Source organism: Pituophis catenifer, unplaced genomic scaffold, assembly GCF_029215685.1.
Source record: "Pituophis catenifer annectens isolate HBS135680 unplaced genomic scaffold, rPitCat1.0.hap2 SCAF_4, whole genome shotgun sequence".
Taxonomy (NCBI): Eukaryota; Metazoa; Chordata; class Lepidosauria; order Squamata; family Colubridae; genus Pituophis; species Pituophis catenifer.
In genome coordinates, this window is record NW_027256884.1 from 131510062 (window position 1) to 131527895 (window position 17834).

Consider the following 17834-nt stretch of genomic DNA (forward strand, 5'->3'; position numbering starts at 1 on the left):
GCCCGGGGATGTTTTCCTAGGCAAGGCTCCTGCCTTCTCAGCCGGCGGAACTCTCGGTCACTAGCCAGAAGAACGTCCCACGCCAAAGAGCCGAGATTCCCCAGCAGAGAAGCCAGCCCGGGGACACAACACACAGCACACACAACAGCTCCCTGCGCTTTCCACACAAGCATCACAGGTTTATTTGTCTGGTTTCCAGAAGGGCCCGTAAAAATGCTCGGACTTTGTATGAGTTTGGTTCTCCCCTTCGCCCTTTGCAAAGGGCAGTGCTCTATAATGCCCCCACGTCTGGGGAGGAGGGAGGGCACTTGGCAAGATTGTGTAGAGCCTTCATGTGCACTGCAGCCTGAGTGGGCCCAGGGAGCACCGTAAAAAGACCCTTTAGAAAAATTGGGGAGGGGGGGTTATGTCCGTCCAGGGGGGCCAGCCCAAAATGCCCATTGTCCATGGACATTCCTGTCCTCAGTCCTTCTGTAACTCAGCTGTGGGCTGCAGGCAGATGTTGCCGCTTTGTCCTGCGCCGCTGCACGAGAGGCAGTGCAGGAGGCTGAGCCAGCCCAGGGCACCTCTGGCCAAAGTGGAAAGGAGGCACCAGGTGAGCTGAATCCGAGGGGAGGTCCTGAGCGAGCCAAAGGTAGGGAAAGCGGAGAAGGCGTACAGAAAGTCCTCGACTTACAGCCATGCAGTAAATGAGCAAAGTTAGAACAGCACAGAAAAAAGTGACATGACCGTTTCTCACACTTAGGACAGTTGCAGCCTCCCCAGGGTCACGTGATCAAAATTTGGACAATGCGTGTATTTATGACGGTCACTATCCCGGGGTCATGTGATCCCCTTTTGCAACCTTCTGACAAGCAAAGTCGATGGGGAAGCCAGATTCACTTAACGTCCGTGTTACTAAGTTAAAAACTGCAGTGATTCACTTAACAATTGAGCAGGAAAGGTGGTAAATTGGGCAAAACTCACTTAACATCTGTCTTGTTTAGCAATAAACTCTTTGGGCTCAATTGTGGTCTTAAGTTGAGGACTTCCCATGCTCCGGGTGGGTGAGGGGGAGTGCCACAGGGCAGCAAAGCAGTAGTGGAGGGTGGCCTCTTCGATTTTGGAGACGGGGCAGAGCTGCCCTGAAAAGACACTGGAGCCAAGAGTCACGGCCCGATCGGGGAGTGGAGCAGCGATGGCTGTGGCCCGGCCCCTGGGCTTCTCGTGGGGAGAGGGCCTGGGGGCACCAGCAGCCTCCAGGCTGGCCCTGCCAGTCAGCAGTGGCAGCAGCGTCTTTCCTGCACCGTTGCTTTTACCGCAGCCCCCTCCAAGGGACAGCAAAATGGCTGTTCGGGCCCAAGCCTTAAGGGGACCGGCATAGATGCCTCCTCCTGCGTTGGCCGCAGCATCAGGCCTCGCTGCGATCTGGCAGCTGCCAACTTCCTACGAAGTCGCTGTCCGTCAAGTTGACAGTGTAGGGAACGTCGATGACCTGGTGGGGCAGCTCACGGCTGCTGGCAGAACGCCAGGAACTCAGCGGACGGACGGCTTTCCTGAAGCGCTGTGACGACAGAAGGGGAGACTGGACACGGCTCCAGCTGCCCCCCCCGCCATCAAGGGTGTCGCCAGGAAAGGTCCCAGGCGAACGTACGCCGGGAGAGGCAAGAGGGCGTGGGGCTCCCCAAGGGCTGCCCCACACAGCCAGAACAGTGTCCCTGCTTCCTGGAAGCTTGATCCGTTTTATGACCTTTCTTCTCCCCCCTACAACCCAAGGTCTCCAGAAGGGGTGCAAAGCTCCCCCGGCTCCTGTCAGCAACTCTACCCTGAAGGGGTCTTGCCATCCCTCGGATTCCACCCCGTGACCCAGAGAATCGGAGGGGGGGCTTGAGCAGCTCACCCCTGACCAAAACATCCAGAAAAGACGCAAGCCGGCCACTTAAGGTGGTCTCTGGGGAGCAGCCCTGCCATCAGGGGAATCCTCTTTGGAAATCCCTCTAGAGAGCCCTGCAAGGGAGGCCTGCATGGCAGAGGCCAGAAGAGCAATGGCCATGCGCTCCAGCAGGGTCCCAAAAGCTTGGAAGAATAAATCTTTGGTCCCGGTGACTGACTGACTGGATTTTGCAGCAAGGCTTCTCCTTGGGGTCCTCAGCTGCGGCACAGGATGGCCACACCTGGAGTCCTGCCCGACTCAGCTCCCTCCCTGTCCTGCAGGTGAGAGATGGGAAGTCTTCCCTACCCGCCACCCACTGGGCTCTCTTCCCCGACTCACAGCAACCAGCGTCCCGGACTCCTTGCAGAGAGCGATGCCAGCCCAAAGCGGAATCTGAATGCAGCTCAGCACCCCCATGCAGATGCCCAGCGCCTGGCCCCACCGTGGGAACCGGTACGCTCCGTAGTGCAGTGTGGTGCCCGACAGGTCCAGGAAGATGTAGAAGAGAATGAACTGCGAAGGGAGCAGAGCGGACAAGGATGGCCAAGGGGTGGGAGGCCACCCCACGGCTGCCCAGACTCTCCCCATAAGAGCTGTGGGGGGGGGCAGAAAGACCACAAAGCCCCCGCCTGGCCTACCAGCAACATCCCTGGTGTGAAGATCACCCAGCAGGCCTTGAAGTACGGCACCAGCTGGCTGCACCAGGGTGGGCACTGCCGGATCATGTCGACGACGTCTTGGCAAAACTGGTTCACCCCTGCAGGAAAAGGAACGGGTTGCACACGGCTGTGGGGAAGCACCCTGGCCGGTCCCACCCCTGATTTGGGCTTTCCTTCCACGCATCCACACCGCCTCTCGGCCAGATGACAGCATGTTCCGCACAGCCACTGCCTGTTTTTTTTGATCCAGGGCGAAAGAAGAAGCAATTGCCGTCTTTAGTATTTTCTGAAACCAAGCTGTGTCCGTCCAGATTAATTTAGGAAGCAGCCCAGCAGACGTGAGAGCAGGGTTTTCCCAACTCTGGCAACTTTAAGACATGTGGACTTCAACTCCCAGAATTCCCCAGCCAGGAATTCTGGGAGTTGAAGTCCACACATGTTAAAAGTTGAAAAGGTTTAGAAATACTGGACTAGGTGACCCTTCTGGCCCCTTCCAACTCTATTATTCGTTGCTAGCTGGGGAATTCTGGGAGTTGAGGTCCATAGATGAGATGTGAAGGTTGGGAAACTTTGCCTTAAAGGGGAGAGAGGTTTTGCATTTTAGTGAAAAAGGAGAGAAAGAGAGAGGACAAACCCCCCTCCCTTCCAGCACTGATGATGTTACCCAGCTGGATAATGAAACGTCTGCAACCTGGCTCAGAGGGCACCAATGGCCCCGTAGTCCTCGTCATCCTCCTCCTCCCTGCAAACCCCCCACTCTTCTAGCACTGATGATGTTCCCTAGCTGGGTCATGAAACGTCTGCAAGAGAATCGCCCAGCTCAGGGAGCTCCCAGGACCCCTCATTTCAACAACGCTTGATGGGGTGAATGTGGGAAGGGAAGCCTGACCTGACCAAGACCAAGGATCCTTTGCACATGAACAAACCACTTATGCTGGTTAGTGGTGAAGACGGATACAGCGCCCCACTGCCAGGCAGTCCCACAGGGGGAGACCCTCCCTAGGAAGCCATTGCCTGCCTGGCACAGCTTGCTCGCCCCGCACGGACTCACCGTAGAAGAAGGCAACCCCAAGGCACATGAAGAGAGCCACGATGATGAGGCCGAAGCTGGTGCTGTAGGCGTCGATGAGGGTAAACCAGTATATGCCGCCCTGCAAGAGGAAAGCCACAAAGGCCTGGCACCAAACTGGGCGGAACCGGCCTGGGCCTCCCCAGTCGGTCTGCTGCTCGCCTTCTGAGGGCTTCTCCCCAATCCAGAGGCCGGACTTCCCCCTCAGCAGGCTGGCAAGGGTCCCCAAACCCACCGCTGGGTCCCCACAGAGCAGAGGAGACTGCAAGGGCCCTTCGGCTGCCTTACAAGGGGGCGATGCCTGACCAGAACTACGTAATCCCTAATGCTGTGCTCGGTCAGTACAACAAAGGATACAACACAGAGCATCCAAATCTGGTGTAATCATTCAGGGAACAAACTCCGCCCATTCAGACGGCTCCTGATGTGGATGCCTGGGTTAGGCCACCCGCCAGGGGGAAAACTGGGTTCCCACAACGGAGCGAACCCTCGTTCAATGCCTTTTTTACAGTGAGAGACAAGATACTTTGGATTACAGTACAGGTAGTCCTCGATTTACGACCATAATTGAGGCCAAAACTTCTGTTGCTAAGGGAGACAGTTGTTCAGTTAATTGTGCCCCATTTTATGACCTTTTTTGCCACAGTTGTTAAGTGAATCACTGCAGTGGCTAAGTGAGTCACACAGTCGTTCAGTGAATCCGGCTTCCCCCGTTGACTTTGCCTGTCGGACAGTCGCAAAAAGGGATCACATGACCCGGGGCCACTGACCGTCAGAAGTAGGAGTCAGTTGGCAAGCGCCTGAATTTTGATCCGGTGACTTTGGAGATGCAACGGTCGTAAGTGTGAAAAAGGGTCCTAAGTCACCGTTTAAACTGCCGTTGTGACTTCGAACGGTCACTAAATGAACTGTTGTAAATCGAGGACTACCTGTAATAAGTCGGAGGCTCTTGCCAACACAAAACAGGAAGTACGTTGTACTAATGAAGAGGCGGGGGGGGGAAGACGGGCTGCTTAAGACACACACAGACACACACACACACACCCACGCGTGCTCACCTCTGTGATCAGCAGGAGGCCCAGCAGGTAGAAGGCCAAGCAGAGTCCTCCCAGGAACAGGACTTTGCGCCTCCAGCTGCGCAGGGACGGGAACTCGTCCATCACTGCCGTGGTGATGCCCTCCATGTTTCCAAACTGACAGGCAGGCAGGCAGGCAGGCAGGCAGGAGAGCATGAGTGAAATAAAGCGCCCCCCTCCCCCACCCCTCCCCTCGGAAGCTCAGCCCCCTCCGGCCACGGAGGGAGCAGAAGGCCAGGAGACGGGCCAGGCACGGAGGAGCCCAGGGAGAGGCAAGCCAGAGCCTTGGAAAGCTCAGCCCCCGATGGAGAAGGCTTTGGGATTTACGCTGCTGCTTTTACGGGACTCTTTCCCTATTGCCAACGGTGCATTTGATTTGAAAAAATGGGAGGGAGGAAGTGAAAAAGGAAAGAATGGGAGAAGGAAGGGTGGGTGGGAGAGAGAGAGAAAGAAAGAAAGAAGAGAAAAAGGAGAGGAAAAGAAGGAAGGAAGGAAGGGTGACAACCAAGAAGCTTTCTTCCCTTAAAAGCCACCTCAGTGGCCCAGATGTTTGCTTCAGAGACCCTCCCCCAGATGTGCTCCGTGGGAACTGCAATAGACCCGAAGGGGCCAGTTGGGTCAGGTTGCAGCAGAAGCCGCTGCTGCTCTTGGGGGGGGGGCTCTTACCTCCCCCCCCCCCCGATGTAGCCCACAGTTCCGAAAGGGGCCCGGCCGGCTGCCACTCACCAGCGTGTCCACCCCCAGGGTGAGGAGCATCAGGAAGAACAGGATGGACCAGAAGAAGGAGCCGGGCAGCAGAGCCAGGGCTTCGGGGTAGGCCACGAAAGCCAGTCCGGGTCCTGAGGAAAGAGCCAGAGGTCACTCAAAGCCCCCACCCCACCCCCCTGCCCCCCGTCTGCTTTGGCCAAACCTGGGCACGCTGGCAGGCGAAACAGAGCTGGGAGATGGAGAGGAGCTGTGGGGGTCTCGGTGGGGCTCTTCTTCACCCAGTGCTATGCTGCTCAGCCCCACTTCTCTAAATGGTCTGCTCTCCTCCCCCCCCCACCCCCCAGGGAAACAGGGATGCCAAAACGGCCTTTACTCTCAGGCCCACCATCGAGCCCCTCTTGAAGACCATGGGAGGGTTCCAAGACGGCCCTGGAGATCTCAAAGCCTCCGAGAGCCGACTGGTGGCCCAGCCAAAGGGGGCTTCCCAACATCCTCCGTACCTGAATCTGCCACCCTTCCGACAGAGACCTTCTTCCGCCAGGCCATGTGCCCAAGGACGGAGAAAATGGCAAAGCCTGCGAAGAAGCTGGTGCAGCAATTCCCAATGCCAATCACCAGCGTGTCCCTGTGGGCAGAGAGAGATGGGGGGGCTCGTGGGGCTGAACAAGGGGGTGGCCAGCTGTCCTCTAGGCTGTGGGTTCCTGCGTTGACACCACACCTTTGGTGGACCCCACGGCTTTGTCTTCCTCACCCCCAGAAGTTCCCCACAGCAGAAAGAGGTTGTGATGCCTGACGTGGAGACCCCCCAAAGCCCCCCCTTTTCCCCGTGGGGCCGATCTGTGTCCAGCCCGGGCTTCAGGCCAGGGAGGCAGGTGGTCTGGGCTCCTCCAGACGCCTCACCTGATCACGTTGTTGTCAAACTTGTTGTAGGAAGCCATGGAGAGCAGCCCCCCGAAGCCGATGCCCAGCGAGTAGAAGATCTGCGAGGCTGCGTCGTTCCAGACCTTCTCCAAGGAGGGGGAAAGAGACATTCTGGGCCTGGCTTTCTCCCCAAGAGGACCTCTCAACTTGCAACCCCATTTACCAGCACCGGTTATTAAAAAGCCTGGTTACTAGAAGCATCAAGACAACGTCTAAGGCACAGCTGTTGCCTGAAGACTTAACATCGGAGCTCAGCTACTCAAGGGTTACTCAAAAATCACCACCAAGAACTGTGCGGTCCTCAGTGCTCTCTGAGCTGGGTGGTTTTCTTGCAGACGTTTCGTGACCCAACTAGGGAACATCATCAGTGCTAATAATGATAGCGGTGCTGATGTTCCCTAGCTGAGTCATGAAATGTTTGCAAGAAAACCGCCAAGCTCGGAGAGCACCAAGGACCCTCAGCTACAAATATTCTCTTTTAAAGCACCGTTAGTCAAACCATGGCTTGACGTCACCTGCAAAGCAGGCCAGAGAGTGCAGTCACACCCTTAGGAGGCTTTGATGGTTTGTAAACACACATCGATGGCTTGCTCTTGAACTCTTGTGTGTTGCTGCGTGCTTAACCATGTCTTAGCCAAACACGGTTAAGACACCATGGCTTAGCTAAGGTGGAAATCCATCGGGTGTGTGCTGCCTCCCAAGGGTTGGGCTGCCTCCCCTCCCCATCAGCCTCCCCACGAGAAGGCCGGAGGCAGAACACAGAGCCCCATGAGCACACCTGGCCCCCTCTTTCCGCTCCTGCTGAGGTCAGCCCCCACCCCGCCTCAAAAGACCCCCCCAGGCCTTCCGCTTGCAAGAAAGCAGGACCAGCATCCTTAACGGTTGGGTTCTCCCTGACCCCCCCCCCCCCCGCACACACACACACACACACACACACACACACACACACACACACACACACAATTGGAGAAGGCGGTTCTGCCCATGGGCACCTGGGCGCTCTGCAGGCGGCTCCAGTCTGCGGAGAGGTAGAAGCGGACGCCCTCGATGGAGCCCTCCAGCGTGGCTCCCCGGATGATCAACACCACGAGGACCACGTAGGGGAAGGTGGCCGTGAAGTACACAATCTGCCGGAGAGAGGGCCGGGCGGCTGAGAGGGAGAAGCACCCCGGCCCCAGCTGGAGCCTGGCTGGGCCCCCAGGGCAAGGCCAGGGAGGGGCTCCCCACGCTGCCCCCTGGGCCTGGGCGCCGTGGCCCAGGCCCGCTCACCTTGCCCGAGCTGCGGATGCCCTTCAGGGTGCAGAGGAAGATGAGGGCCCAGGCCAGCAGCAGGCACAGCGCCAGGGACCCCCTCACGGGGCCGGGGTCGCCCAGGCCGGAGCTGTGCACCACGCCCAGCACCCGCTGGCTGGAAGCAGAAGAGGAGAAGGAGGGCGGCTGATGGGCAGGAAGGAGCCCTGCCCCCCCGGGACCCTTCCCCGCCCATCAGAGGGTGCAGAATGCAGGAAGTCCTTAACTTACAACAGTTCATTTAGTGACCGTTTGAAGTTGCAAAGAGAATGAAAACTTATGACTGTTTTTAATACTTGCACATCAGAATTCAGGTGCTTGGCAACTGACTCGTATTTATGACTGTCGCATGATCCCCTTTTGTGACCTTCTGACCAGCAAAGCCCACGAGGGGAAGCCGGATTCACTGAACACTTAATGTGTTAGGAAGTTAGCAACCGCAGTGATTCACTTAACAACTGTGGCCAGAAAGGCCGTAAAATGGGACAAAATTCAGTTAACAACAATAGAAATTTTGGACTCCATTATGGTCGTAAGTCAGGGACTACCTGCAGTTCTCCAAGCCTATACAAAATGAGCATCCCCCCCCACTCTCTCCCCCCCCCCCGCCCAGCAGCAACCAGGAAACAGGAGGGATTTTGCTAAGGAGGCCCAGCCAGCCCTTGAGAGTCAGTCCCCCTCCCTCCCTCCCTCCCTCCCTCCCTCCCTCCCTCCCTCCATACCCCGCCCAGTTTCTTTGCTGCTGACCGACCTCTTGCTTTTGCCACCTTGCACGTACCCCTGTGTGGGTCCGTCCGTCCCAGGAGCTGCGCTTGCAGGTTGGAGAAGCTCCAGCTGAAGAGGCTGAGCCTGTGGGCCACCCCCCCATTCCCTGTTTCCCCAGGCTGACCCCCCCCCCAAGAGAGGGAGCCCACCTCCCCCAACCAAGGAGACTCACTTCCAGAAGGCCTCGCTGGCGCTGGACGGGCGGCTGCTCACCAAAGTCCCGTTCTGAAAGGCAAGAGGAGACCCTCGTGGGGCGGGGAAGGGGCAGTGCAGGCGCAGGGCCTCCCTGGGTCTCTCAAGGCCTGCTGGCCGGCCAGCTACTCCCGTCTCCTTGGCCAGAGTGGAGGTCCGGCATGTGGAACCCTGAGGACGCCCTGCTGCCCCTCCCGCTCTTCCCCCCCCCCACGGGACCCAGCCGCTACCTGAGCCTGGCAGAGCGGGCGGTTGTGTGGGGCGTCGCAGGACCAGGGCAGGGGGCTCTGGAAGGACATGCTCAAGTAGTAGAGGGTCCAGGCGATGATGACGTTGTAGTAGAGGGAGACCAGCGAGGAGACCACCAACATCCCGACCCCGATCCCTGTGCAGGGAGTGGGGGAGGTCAACCAGCGCGGTTCCACGGCTCCCCTTCCCCAGTTGGGGGTACCTCTCCCCCGGAGGGCGGAGGGCATTTCTGTAGAGCCCCAGCAGAAGGGCACAGGTGGCTGGTGGGCAGGGCCCCAACCCCAGGCTCCCCAGAAGAAACCCAGGGGCCCCCGAGCTCCACCACAAGCAGGGACAGAAGCGGAGTTGGGGGTCTCCCGCTTACGAGTCACGGCGCTCCAGCAAGAGGGGTTCCTCCACAGGGCAAAATGAGAAAGGCCCCTAAAAGGCCCCTTTCCTCTCCAGCCGCCCTCTGGCCCCCCACCCACTCACAGGATGCCCCACACGGACTGAGGGGGCTCTCCACTGGGGCTCGGTGGCCTCCTGGCCCTGCGGCCCTGGAAGGCAAAGGCCCCCGATGGGCTCACCTTTCAAGAGGGGGCAGCACTTCCAGACGCTGATGGGTCCGGTGGCCCCATATTGGCCAAGGCTGAGCTCCATCAGGAAGAGAGGCAGGCCCGTGAAGACCAGCATGATGGTGTAGGGAATCAGAAAGACCCCTGAGAAGAGAAGGCAGCGCAGGTGTGGCCCTTAACACACAACATTGGCACTCCTCCTCCTCCTCCTCCTCCCCCCTTCTAGCACTGATGATGTTCGCTAGTTGGGTCATGAAACCTCTGCCAGAAAACAAGAGCATCAAGGACCGCACAGTCCTAGTGTAGAACAAAAGCAAGAGGTGATTACCTATAAAGAGCTTCTTAAAATGGAAGGGGGTATATTGCAGTTAAAATCTATAAAGGCATTGAAAGAAGAAAAAAATAATTCAAACTTGGTTTCAGTATGGACAGTTGCAAGCTAGATGGAAAGAAGACCAGAGAATTGGTATCATGCAGAAGGAGATCAAGGTCAAATGCATATAAAAAGATTATATAATATATTGATAGAAATAGATTCAGAAACGGAATTAGTTAAGGATTGCATGATAAAATGGGCACAAAACATTCAGGAACCAATAATGATGGAAACTTGGGAAAAAATATGGGTTAGAAATGTAAAATTGTTTTACAGATGGCATTTGGATCCTAAAAAGTTGGCTTGTATGTATCCAAATTTGCAATCTAAGTGTTGGAGATGTGATTGTGATGATGCTACTTATTATCACATAAGGTGGACTTGTAAAAAAGTTAAAGCATTTTGGATTAAAATATGGTGGATTATCCAAAATATTCTTAAAAAGAAGATAAAGTTTACTCCACAATTGTTTTTGTTGGGTATAATCACAGATTGTACGGTTATAGAGACTAAATTGATTTTAAATTTAATAACTGCAGCTAGACTTTTGGTGGCGCAATACCCCCCCCCCCAGTCCTCCTCTTCCCTACAAAGCCACCGGCCTTGGACTAACTGAGCTTGCCACACCTTGAGAATGGATTCCCATCGCTTTAGAAGCTGCCTGGGGCAAAAATGGCCATTTTGGTGCTTGTAGCAATGAGGACTTGGGGAAAGCAGCCTGGAGGAGGGATGGAAGCCAAAGCAGCCGAGGGAAGACCTACCGGCCCATCAGGACCAACATGGCTCCTCTAGTGAGGCTTCACCGTCGCCCTCTTAGCTCAACCTCAGCAAGGATGGAATCACTGCTTCCATGATTTCACGTCATTTTATGGGTGGTTTTTTTGGGGGGGGGGCGGGAGAATAATGATACAGACATAAAGGTGTGAAATGGCTCCACATTTCCAAGTACAAAGTTTGTGCCACCCCACAACGCAATTTGTTGCAAGAGCTCAGCCCAAAAGTAGGAACAAAAGACTTTTTAAAGACCTGGGTAAGAGGGTTTAAAACAGGGGCCTCCAAGCTTGGCAACTTGGAAGACGTGTGGACTTCAACTCCCAGGATTCCCAGCTGGGTGGGAAATTCTGGGAGTTGAAGTCCACACGTTGCCTGGTGTAAAAGGTCTTTGGCACTTGGGCCCCTCCGTGGATCTTCTCCTTCCCCAACAGGGATTTGGCTCTTGGGTGATTGCTCAGTGCCACAGCGCCCCCTATTGGAATGCAGAGGAAAAGCCCTGCTGTTGACCCCATTCTCAGGTCAAGCGCCTAATGATAAGGGGTGGGGTGGGAGGCGTCCTTAGGCAGGGAAGGATGGCTGCGTGTGCCTAGGCAGAAAAAGGGAGATGCTCCGGAATGGGCCAGTTGTTGAACCATTGCACTAATTGCTCACACACGCAAGCTTGACTTAACAGCCTAGAAAGAACAATGGAGCCGTTCATGGGGGGGGGGGGGAGAGAGAGAGAGAGAGAGAAGTCAAGGAAAGGGCAGGACAGGAGGATTAATGCCAGGGAGCTCAAGGGGGGAGGAAGGGGATGCAAGGAGCAGCTTTATACTCCAGCTTTACAAGGCCAGCCGTGCTTTGACTGTGTGGCTCTTGCCCCAGTGTGGAATGCCTTAAGGTGTCCAACCATCCAATCTTCTGAAGAAGCAGCTTCTCTTAATGACGGATCCTTGCTGCTCTCTGAGCTGGGTGGTTTCATTGCTAGGTGACATCGACAGCACTCGTTATAGGACTGATGACATTCCCTAGTTGGGTCATGAAACGTCTGCAAGAAAACCACCCAGCTCAGAGAGCATCAAGGAGCCCTCATTTCAACCCAGCTGCAGATATTCTACTTTGTTAGCTTCTCTTAAGAACAGAGCTTGGAGAAACCCAGTTGTGGTGAAGAAAAGAAATGAGCTGAGGATGCTGGTGGCACCCACACCTGCTCAGGGCCTGCAGGGATGATAAGAAAGGTGGAGCAGAACAATAGCGGAAGTTCAAGGCAAAAGGCTACTAATTTGAGATGTAATACGTCTCTCCTGAGTGAAAGGGAGGGACGCCACAAGCTCTGTATGACAACAGAAAGGAAATGGAACAATCTACATTAATATTAATTAAGAGGAAAAAGATAACATCAGCATGCTTGCTTGGCAAATTCAGAGCAGCTGGCAAAGAAATGAAAAAGTTGGATAGCTTTCCCAAAGGTGCTTTTTTCAAGAGGCAACTGGATTTTCGGGTTTTTCTTTGAAGACATTTCACTTCTCATCCAAGAAGCTTCTTCAGCTCAGAGCTTCAAAGAAAAACCCAAAAGTCCAGTTGCCTCTTGAAAAAGCACCTCTGGGACCTGGAGGACTGAGAATAATCTCCATAGACTGGAGGAGGAGGAGGAGGAGGAGGAGGGGACTGTTAATGCAAACTGAGACAGAACGATTGCCAGATGGGCCCCTGCTAAGGAGGGAACCGGATGGGACGTCCACTCACCGCCTCCGTTGCGATAGCAGAGATACGGGAACCTCCACACGTTCCCCAGCCCCACACAGTATCCCAGGCAGGAGAGCAGGAATTCGTACTTCCCTCCCCATGTCTCCCGCGGTTGGGTGGGCTCAGGGGCCGGTGTGGCATCTGCCCCCAGGAAAGACGGCTGCACCTGGGGCAGGATGGTGGCCGGCAGGCAGAACCCCTCCAGGCCAGCCCCATTCAGCTGGACGACTCTGCCCTGCGACCGAAGGAGAGAGGACCACGCTAGTCAGGAGCACAACTGCTATTTGCTGGCTGGGGAATCCTGGGAGTTAAAATCCAGGCATCTTCAAGTTTTTAAAGTTGAGAAACCCTGGTTTAGGGGCTGGATGAGTTCGTGCTGATCCCTGGAGATTGAGCAGAGCCTGCAATTCCCTTGAGATGGTTGCTCAGAAGGGGCTTACCCTTGCCGCCTTCTTTGGGCTGAGAGGGAGGGGCTGGCCCAAGGTCACCCAACTTGAGCCTAAGGAGGAACTACAACCAGGCTAGAAACCAGGAGAAGTTCTGAGCAGCAGTGGCACAGTGGTCAGAGTGCAGCACTGGAGGTTACTTCTGGCTGTCTGTAATTTGGCAGTTCAAATCCCACCAGGCTCAAGGTTGACTCAGCCTTCCGTCCTTCCGAGGTGGGTAAAACAAGGACCCAGATTGTTGGGGTTTGCAAGAGGCTGACTCTGTAAACCGCTTAGAGGGGGCTGTAAAAGCACCGTGAAGCGATAGATAAGTCTAAGGGCTCTGGCTCTTGCTGGTGCCTTCACCACTGCAGCTGCTGGCTGAGGGCTTGGTGTCTCCAAAACCGGAAGGCGCCCAGGCATTTCCAAGGTCAGCCACCCGGCAAGTCTTCCTTCGGAGCTTCCCTGCTTTGCCTGGTCTTCTTCTGCCTGCCTGACCTGCCGGGCCTGACTGACCAGCACGAGAGAGAAATGCCCCAGGTGAGTTTTGGCCACTTTTTTTCCCGGAAATTCCTGCACACCTAGTCCTCCACTTATGACCGCAATGGAGCCCAGCTTCCTGTTGCTGAAATTTTGAGCAACAGAAGACAAGTTGTGAGGAAGCAAGAGAGTTAAGCAAAGGTCGTAAGATTTTACGACCTTTCTTGCCAAAGTTGTTAAGTGAATCACTGCAGTTATTAAGTTAGTAACGCGGTTGTAAAGTGAATCTGGCTTCCTCCATTGCTTGCAGAAGGTCGCAAAAGGGAATCACGTGACCCTGGGACACTGCAACCGTCATAAATATGAGTCAGTTGCCAAGTGTCTCAATTTTGATCATGTGACCATGAGGAGGCTGCAATGGTCGTAAGGGTGAAAAATGGTCATAAGTCAATTTTTTCAGAGCTCTTATAACTTTGAATGGTCACTAAATGAATGGTTGTAAGTCGAGGACTACCTGTAGATGTGTGAATTGGGAGCACGACCTCTTGTGGCTGTGAAGGGAAGCGCCCCAGACAAAACTTTCTCCTCCCCTTCACACACACTGAATCCTAGGGCTGGAAGGGACCTTGGAGGTCGTCTAGTCCAACCCCCTGCCCAAGGCAGGAGTCGCATCCCAGCCTGTCTTTCTCGAAGGCCTCAAAGGATGGAGCCTCTCCTTCCTTTCACGGCACCCACTGGCCAGCCGGTCACTCGCCGGCTTCCTTCAGGCAGAGGCCGCCAAAGACGCAGAACAAACCGGTGGCCAAGCGGGGGGGGAGGGGGGTCAATTCTGGCAGTCCTCGACTTACGGCCACAGTTGGGACCAGAATTTCCACTGCTAAATGAGGCCATTGTTAAGGGAGTCGTGCCTTATTTTATGACACTTTTTTGACACGGTTGTTAAGCGAAGCACTGCAGTTGTTATGGGAAGCTTGTTGGGAAAGTTGTACGGGGGTCACTTGACCCTGGGACGCTGCAGCCATCCTAAATCCACGCCAGTTGCCAAACGCTCGAATTTTGGTCATAAGTGCGAGGACCAGCTGTAAGTTACTTTCCCCAGTGCCTTTGTAACTTTGAACAGTTGCTAAACAAATGGTTGTAAATCGAGGACTACCTGTCAGGAGACCTCCAAAACCTCTGAGCCCAGCCTTGTTCTCCTTTCTTTGGCCCTGACCCAACCCCCCCAGGCTCCCCTCCCTGCGCCTCTCTCAGCCCCACAGGACGGGACCCTCCAGGCTGTTGCTGGCGCAGGAGGGAGACCCCCAGGGGCTGCCCATAAATGGCACGTCAGAATGGGCAAGAGGATTCCCCAAAGCTATGGGGATTTAATTTAATTTAATTTAATTTCCAATTTATATACCGCCCTTCTCCCTGAGGACTCAGGGCTGTGTACAGCCAAGATAAAAAACATAGAATACAAATATTAAAACATTTAAAAATATATATAAATTTTGGCCCGAAAGTTAAAAAATCACAGACTGATTAAAAGAATTTAAAAATTTCTTCTTAAGCCAACCCGGCTTGCTGGAAAAGATGGGTTTTCAGGGAACGACGGAAGGCATTGAGGTCATGGATGGAGCATGTTTGGCAACGGACTCAGATTTATGACGGTTGCAGAGTCCTGGGGTCACGTGATCCCTTTTTGTGGTCTTCTGATAAGCAAAGTCAGTGAGGAAGCCGGATTCACTTAACAACTGGGTTACTAATTTAACAAATGCAATGATTCACTTAGTAACTGTGGCAAGGAAGGTTGTAAAATGGGGCAAAACTCACTTAACAACTTTCTCGCTTAGCAAGTTTGGCTCAGTTGTGATCATAAATTGAGGACTACCCATATTTTAAAAGCTAGAAGAGCAGAAGCCCAATTTCTCCTGAAGGTCTCAAGCCTTCTAAAAGGATTTTAATCTGGATGGTTTTGAATGCAGCTCTTGCAACTCCAATTGAGGCCGGGCCTTGGCCTAACCCCCCTCCCCCCTCCCCCCTCCCCCTGGAGAACCCATAGGCCCAAACTGCCTCCCCCCTCCTCCCCCCCCAGTGACCCTGTTCCTTGGCTGTGGGTCCCAGTTTTGCTTTGGGGCAGAAGAAAAAGTGTCTTTCTCTGGCATAGGGCTTTGAACATCCATTTTCTTAACAGGAAAAAAAAACCCACCGAAATTAATAACCAAAGTAAAATGCATGGATTATAACACGGGGGTCCAACCTTTGGGCTGCGTTGAGTGAGGAGGAATTGGCTTGGGCCACACACAAAATATACAACATAGTAAATGCATATAAATCACATAATAATCTGAAAAGTTTGCAATCTTTAGGGCTGCATTAGGTAGCTGGCCCTGGGTCGGACACGCCTGCCTGATGACCTCGGAAAGGTCATTGCCCAGAGCCCTCCCAAGGGAGACCCTCTCCTGGCCACCTGACTGAAGAATAGCAGGTTCTGCAATTTTTTAAAAAGCTCCCGAATTACAGAGTAAGAGTCGGAAGGGACCTTGGAGGTCTTCTAGTCCAACCCCCTGCTTAAGAAAGGAGCGGATTCCTCTGGCTGGCAATGCAGAGAGCGAGTCCTGCCGTTGGAATTTGGGGGCCAATCCAGGGTGGGGACGGGGAGGGAATCACTTTCCTTCCTTCTTCCCTTTGCCCAGCGGGGCCCCTCGGAGCAACCTGCTCAGCCGCCGTGGCTCTCCTTGAAGTGCTGGGACCCACCTGCCCACCGGCTCTTCCCAACAACGATCCCATCGGGCGACTCCCCTCCCGGCAGCATCGGGCCCAGCCCGGCTCGGAGCCGTCCCCATCTGCCAGGGGCTGAGCTGCCCACCGCGGCTGGGCAAAAGGCTGCCGCTCTCCGGGCCCCCCGCAGCCACCACTGCAGGCGGAAGGGCTGAGCCGCCGGGCTGCCCCCACAACCCCCCTGCGGGGTAGGCTCAGCCCCTCCCCAGGACTCACCGGGCTGGCGGCAGCAGGAGCCACCGGAGGCTCCATCAGGCACCGCCGACTCGCTCCAGTTCCGGCACTTCAGCCAGCCAGGCGGGCGAGGCGGGGCCAGGGAGGCCGGCCGGCAACGCACCTGGCCGCACCCGCCGCTCACCTGGCCCGCCCAGGCTGGCTCTGCCCGCCCCGCGCGGGGTCTTCCGCGCCGGTTCCCGAGATGCCTGGACGGGCCGGGGCTCCATCACCGGAGGCTTTTCAGAAGACCCTCGACAGCCCCTTCTCGGAACTGCTTTCGGTTCTCCTGCTTGAGCAGGGGCTGGACTAGAAGACCTCCCGGGCCCCTTCCGGCTCTAGGAGCGGCTTCCGCGGGGCCAGCAGGGGCAAAGCCCGGGAGGGGAGCGGCCCTCCGCATCCGGGCTAGGGGGGAGGACCAACCGGGGGGCTTTCGAGAAATCGCTGTCCGCCCTAAAGCGCAGCTCGGAGGAAGAGAGCCTGGGCTCTTTGCTGGCCTGGAAGGGGCTTTTGCAGCCCCAGAACCGACGGCGGAGGGGGCCCCGGCGGAGGCTGCGAGGGGGACGCAAAGTCCGCGCGTGGAATTGGGGGGAAGGCGCTGCTTTTGTTGCACAAGACCGAAAAAGAGCTTCAGACATGAATTCCTTAACTCTAACGCCCCCCCCCTCGCCCCCCACCCCAGCAGCTCCTCCAGGAACCACTAAGGAGAAAACAAGGCTCCCTCCAACACCAAGTGACAGGACAAGTCACTTGTACAGGAACAGAGAGCAAAGCCCCCTCCCTTCTAGCACTGATGATGTTCCCTAGCTGGGTCATAAAACCCAGCTCAGAGAACCCCACACTTCTCCTCCGCCTCCCCCCTACAAAACCCCCTCCCTTCTAGCACTGACAAGATAGGAAAACAGCCAAGCTCAGAGAGCATCAGCGACCCACATGTCAGTGGCCCCCATTTCTGGCCTGGGGGGGGAGCTCTGTTCATGGAGGCTCACTCCTGCCTTTCAAGGGGCCCATTGCCCTGCCCTGCCTGTGGGGCTTCCCCTGACAACCACCCAGAATGCAGCCATCAGGGCAGGTATGGCATGGCTCATTGTGCCAATATAACCGTCTGTTCCGCCAGCTGCCCTGGCTCCCAAGAGGCTCCCGGTGTGAATGAGGATGCTGGTAGAATAGAATAGAATAGAATAGAATAGAATAGAATAGAATAGAATAGAATAGAATAGAATAGAATAGAATAGAATAGAATAGGATTTTTTATTGGCCAAGGGCGATTGGACACACAAAGAATTTGTCTTTGGTGCATAGGCTCTCACTGTGCATAAAAGAAAAGTTACTCCTTTCAAGCCCTGGGTGGCACAGGACGGGGTTACTGGAGCGGCCACTCCTTCCAAGGACGCCTGCCGACCCCACAAGCTCCCCCCAGAAGGGCCTTTCCAGACCCCTTCCCCACAGTCTTCTTCTCACCTGGTGAACTCGGGGCCTGCCTTTCCTTGGGGGGTCTCCTGCTTGAGCAGGGGGTTGGACTAGAAGACCTCCCAGGTCCCTTCCAGCCCTAGGCTGGTTGATACTGGACCCCTTTCTCTGGAGGGATCCCCCACCCGACTACAGCCCCCCACCCTCTGCCGTGTGTCGGTTGCCCTGACAGATTTTCACTGCTCGGGGGGGGGGGGGGCTCCTCCTGTTGCCCCA

General features: G+C 55.5%; 1 protein-coding gene across 1 annotated transcript; it reads right to left on the reverse strand.

Annotated features, from left to right (window-relative positions):
* Window positions 1-1390: 1390 nt before the first annotated feature.
* On the reverse strand, window positions 1391-16187 carry LOC139317177 (sodium-dependent proline transporter-like). The gene is made up of 15 exons (XM_070944147.1): window positions 16152-16187; window positions 12271-12505; window positions 9408-9539; window positions 8823-8977; window positions 8573-8625; window positions 7615-7753; window positions 7338-7472; window positions 6325-6428; window positions 5925-6049; window positions 5443-5555; window positions 4699-4833; window positions 3623-3722; window positions 2551-2669; window positions 2252-2425; window positions 1391-1543 (listed from the first exon to the last, which is right to left on the reverse strand). The coding sequence occupies exons 1-15, from the start codon at window positions 16185-16187 to the stop codon at window positions 1391-1393; spliced, it is 1908 nt and encodes a 635-aa protein (XP_070800248.1).
* Window positions 16188-17834: the final 1647 nt, after the last annotated feature.

Bases quoted from the DNA above. Each gene is read 5' to 3' on its own strand.
- LOC139317177 (XM_070944147.1), bottom strand. From the start codon at position 16,187: ATGGAGCCTCCGGTGGCTCCTGCTGCCGCCAGCCCG. The intron at 8,626-8,822 runs GTAGCGGCTGGG...CTTGCCTTTCAG, and splicing joins GCCCGCTCTGCCAGGCTCAG to AACGGGACTTTGGTGAGCAG. The intron at 5,556-5,924 runs GTACGGAGGATG...CTCTTTCCTCAG, and splicing joins CGGAAGGGTGGCAGATTCAG to GACCCGGACTGGCTTTCGTG.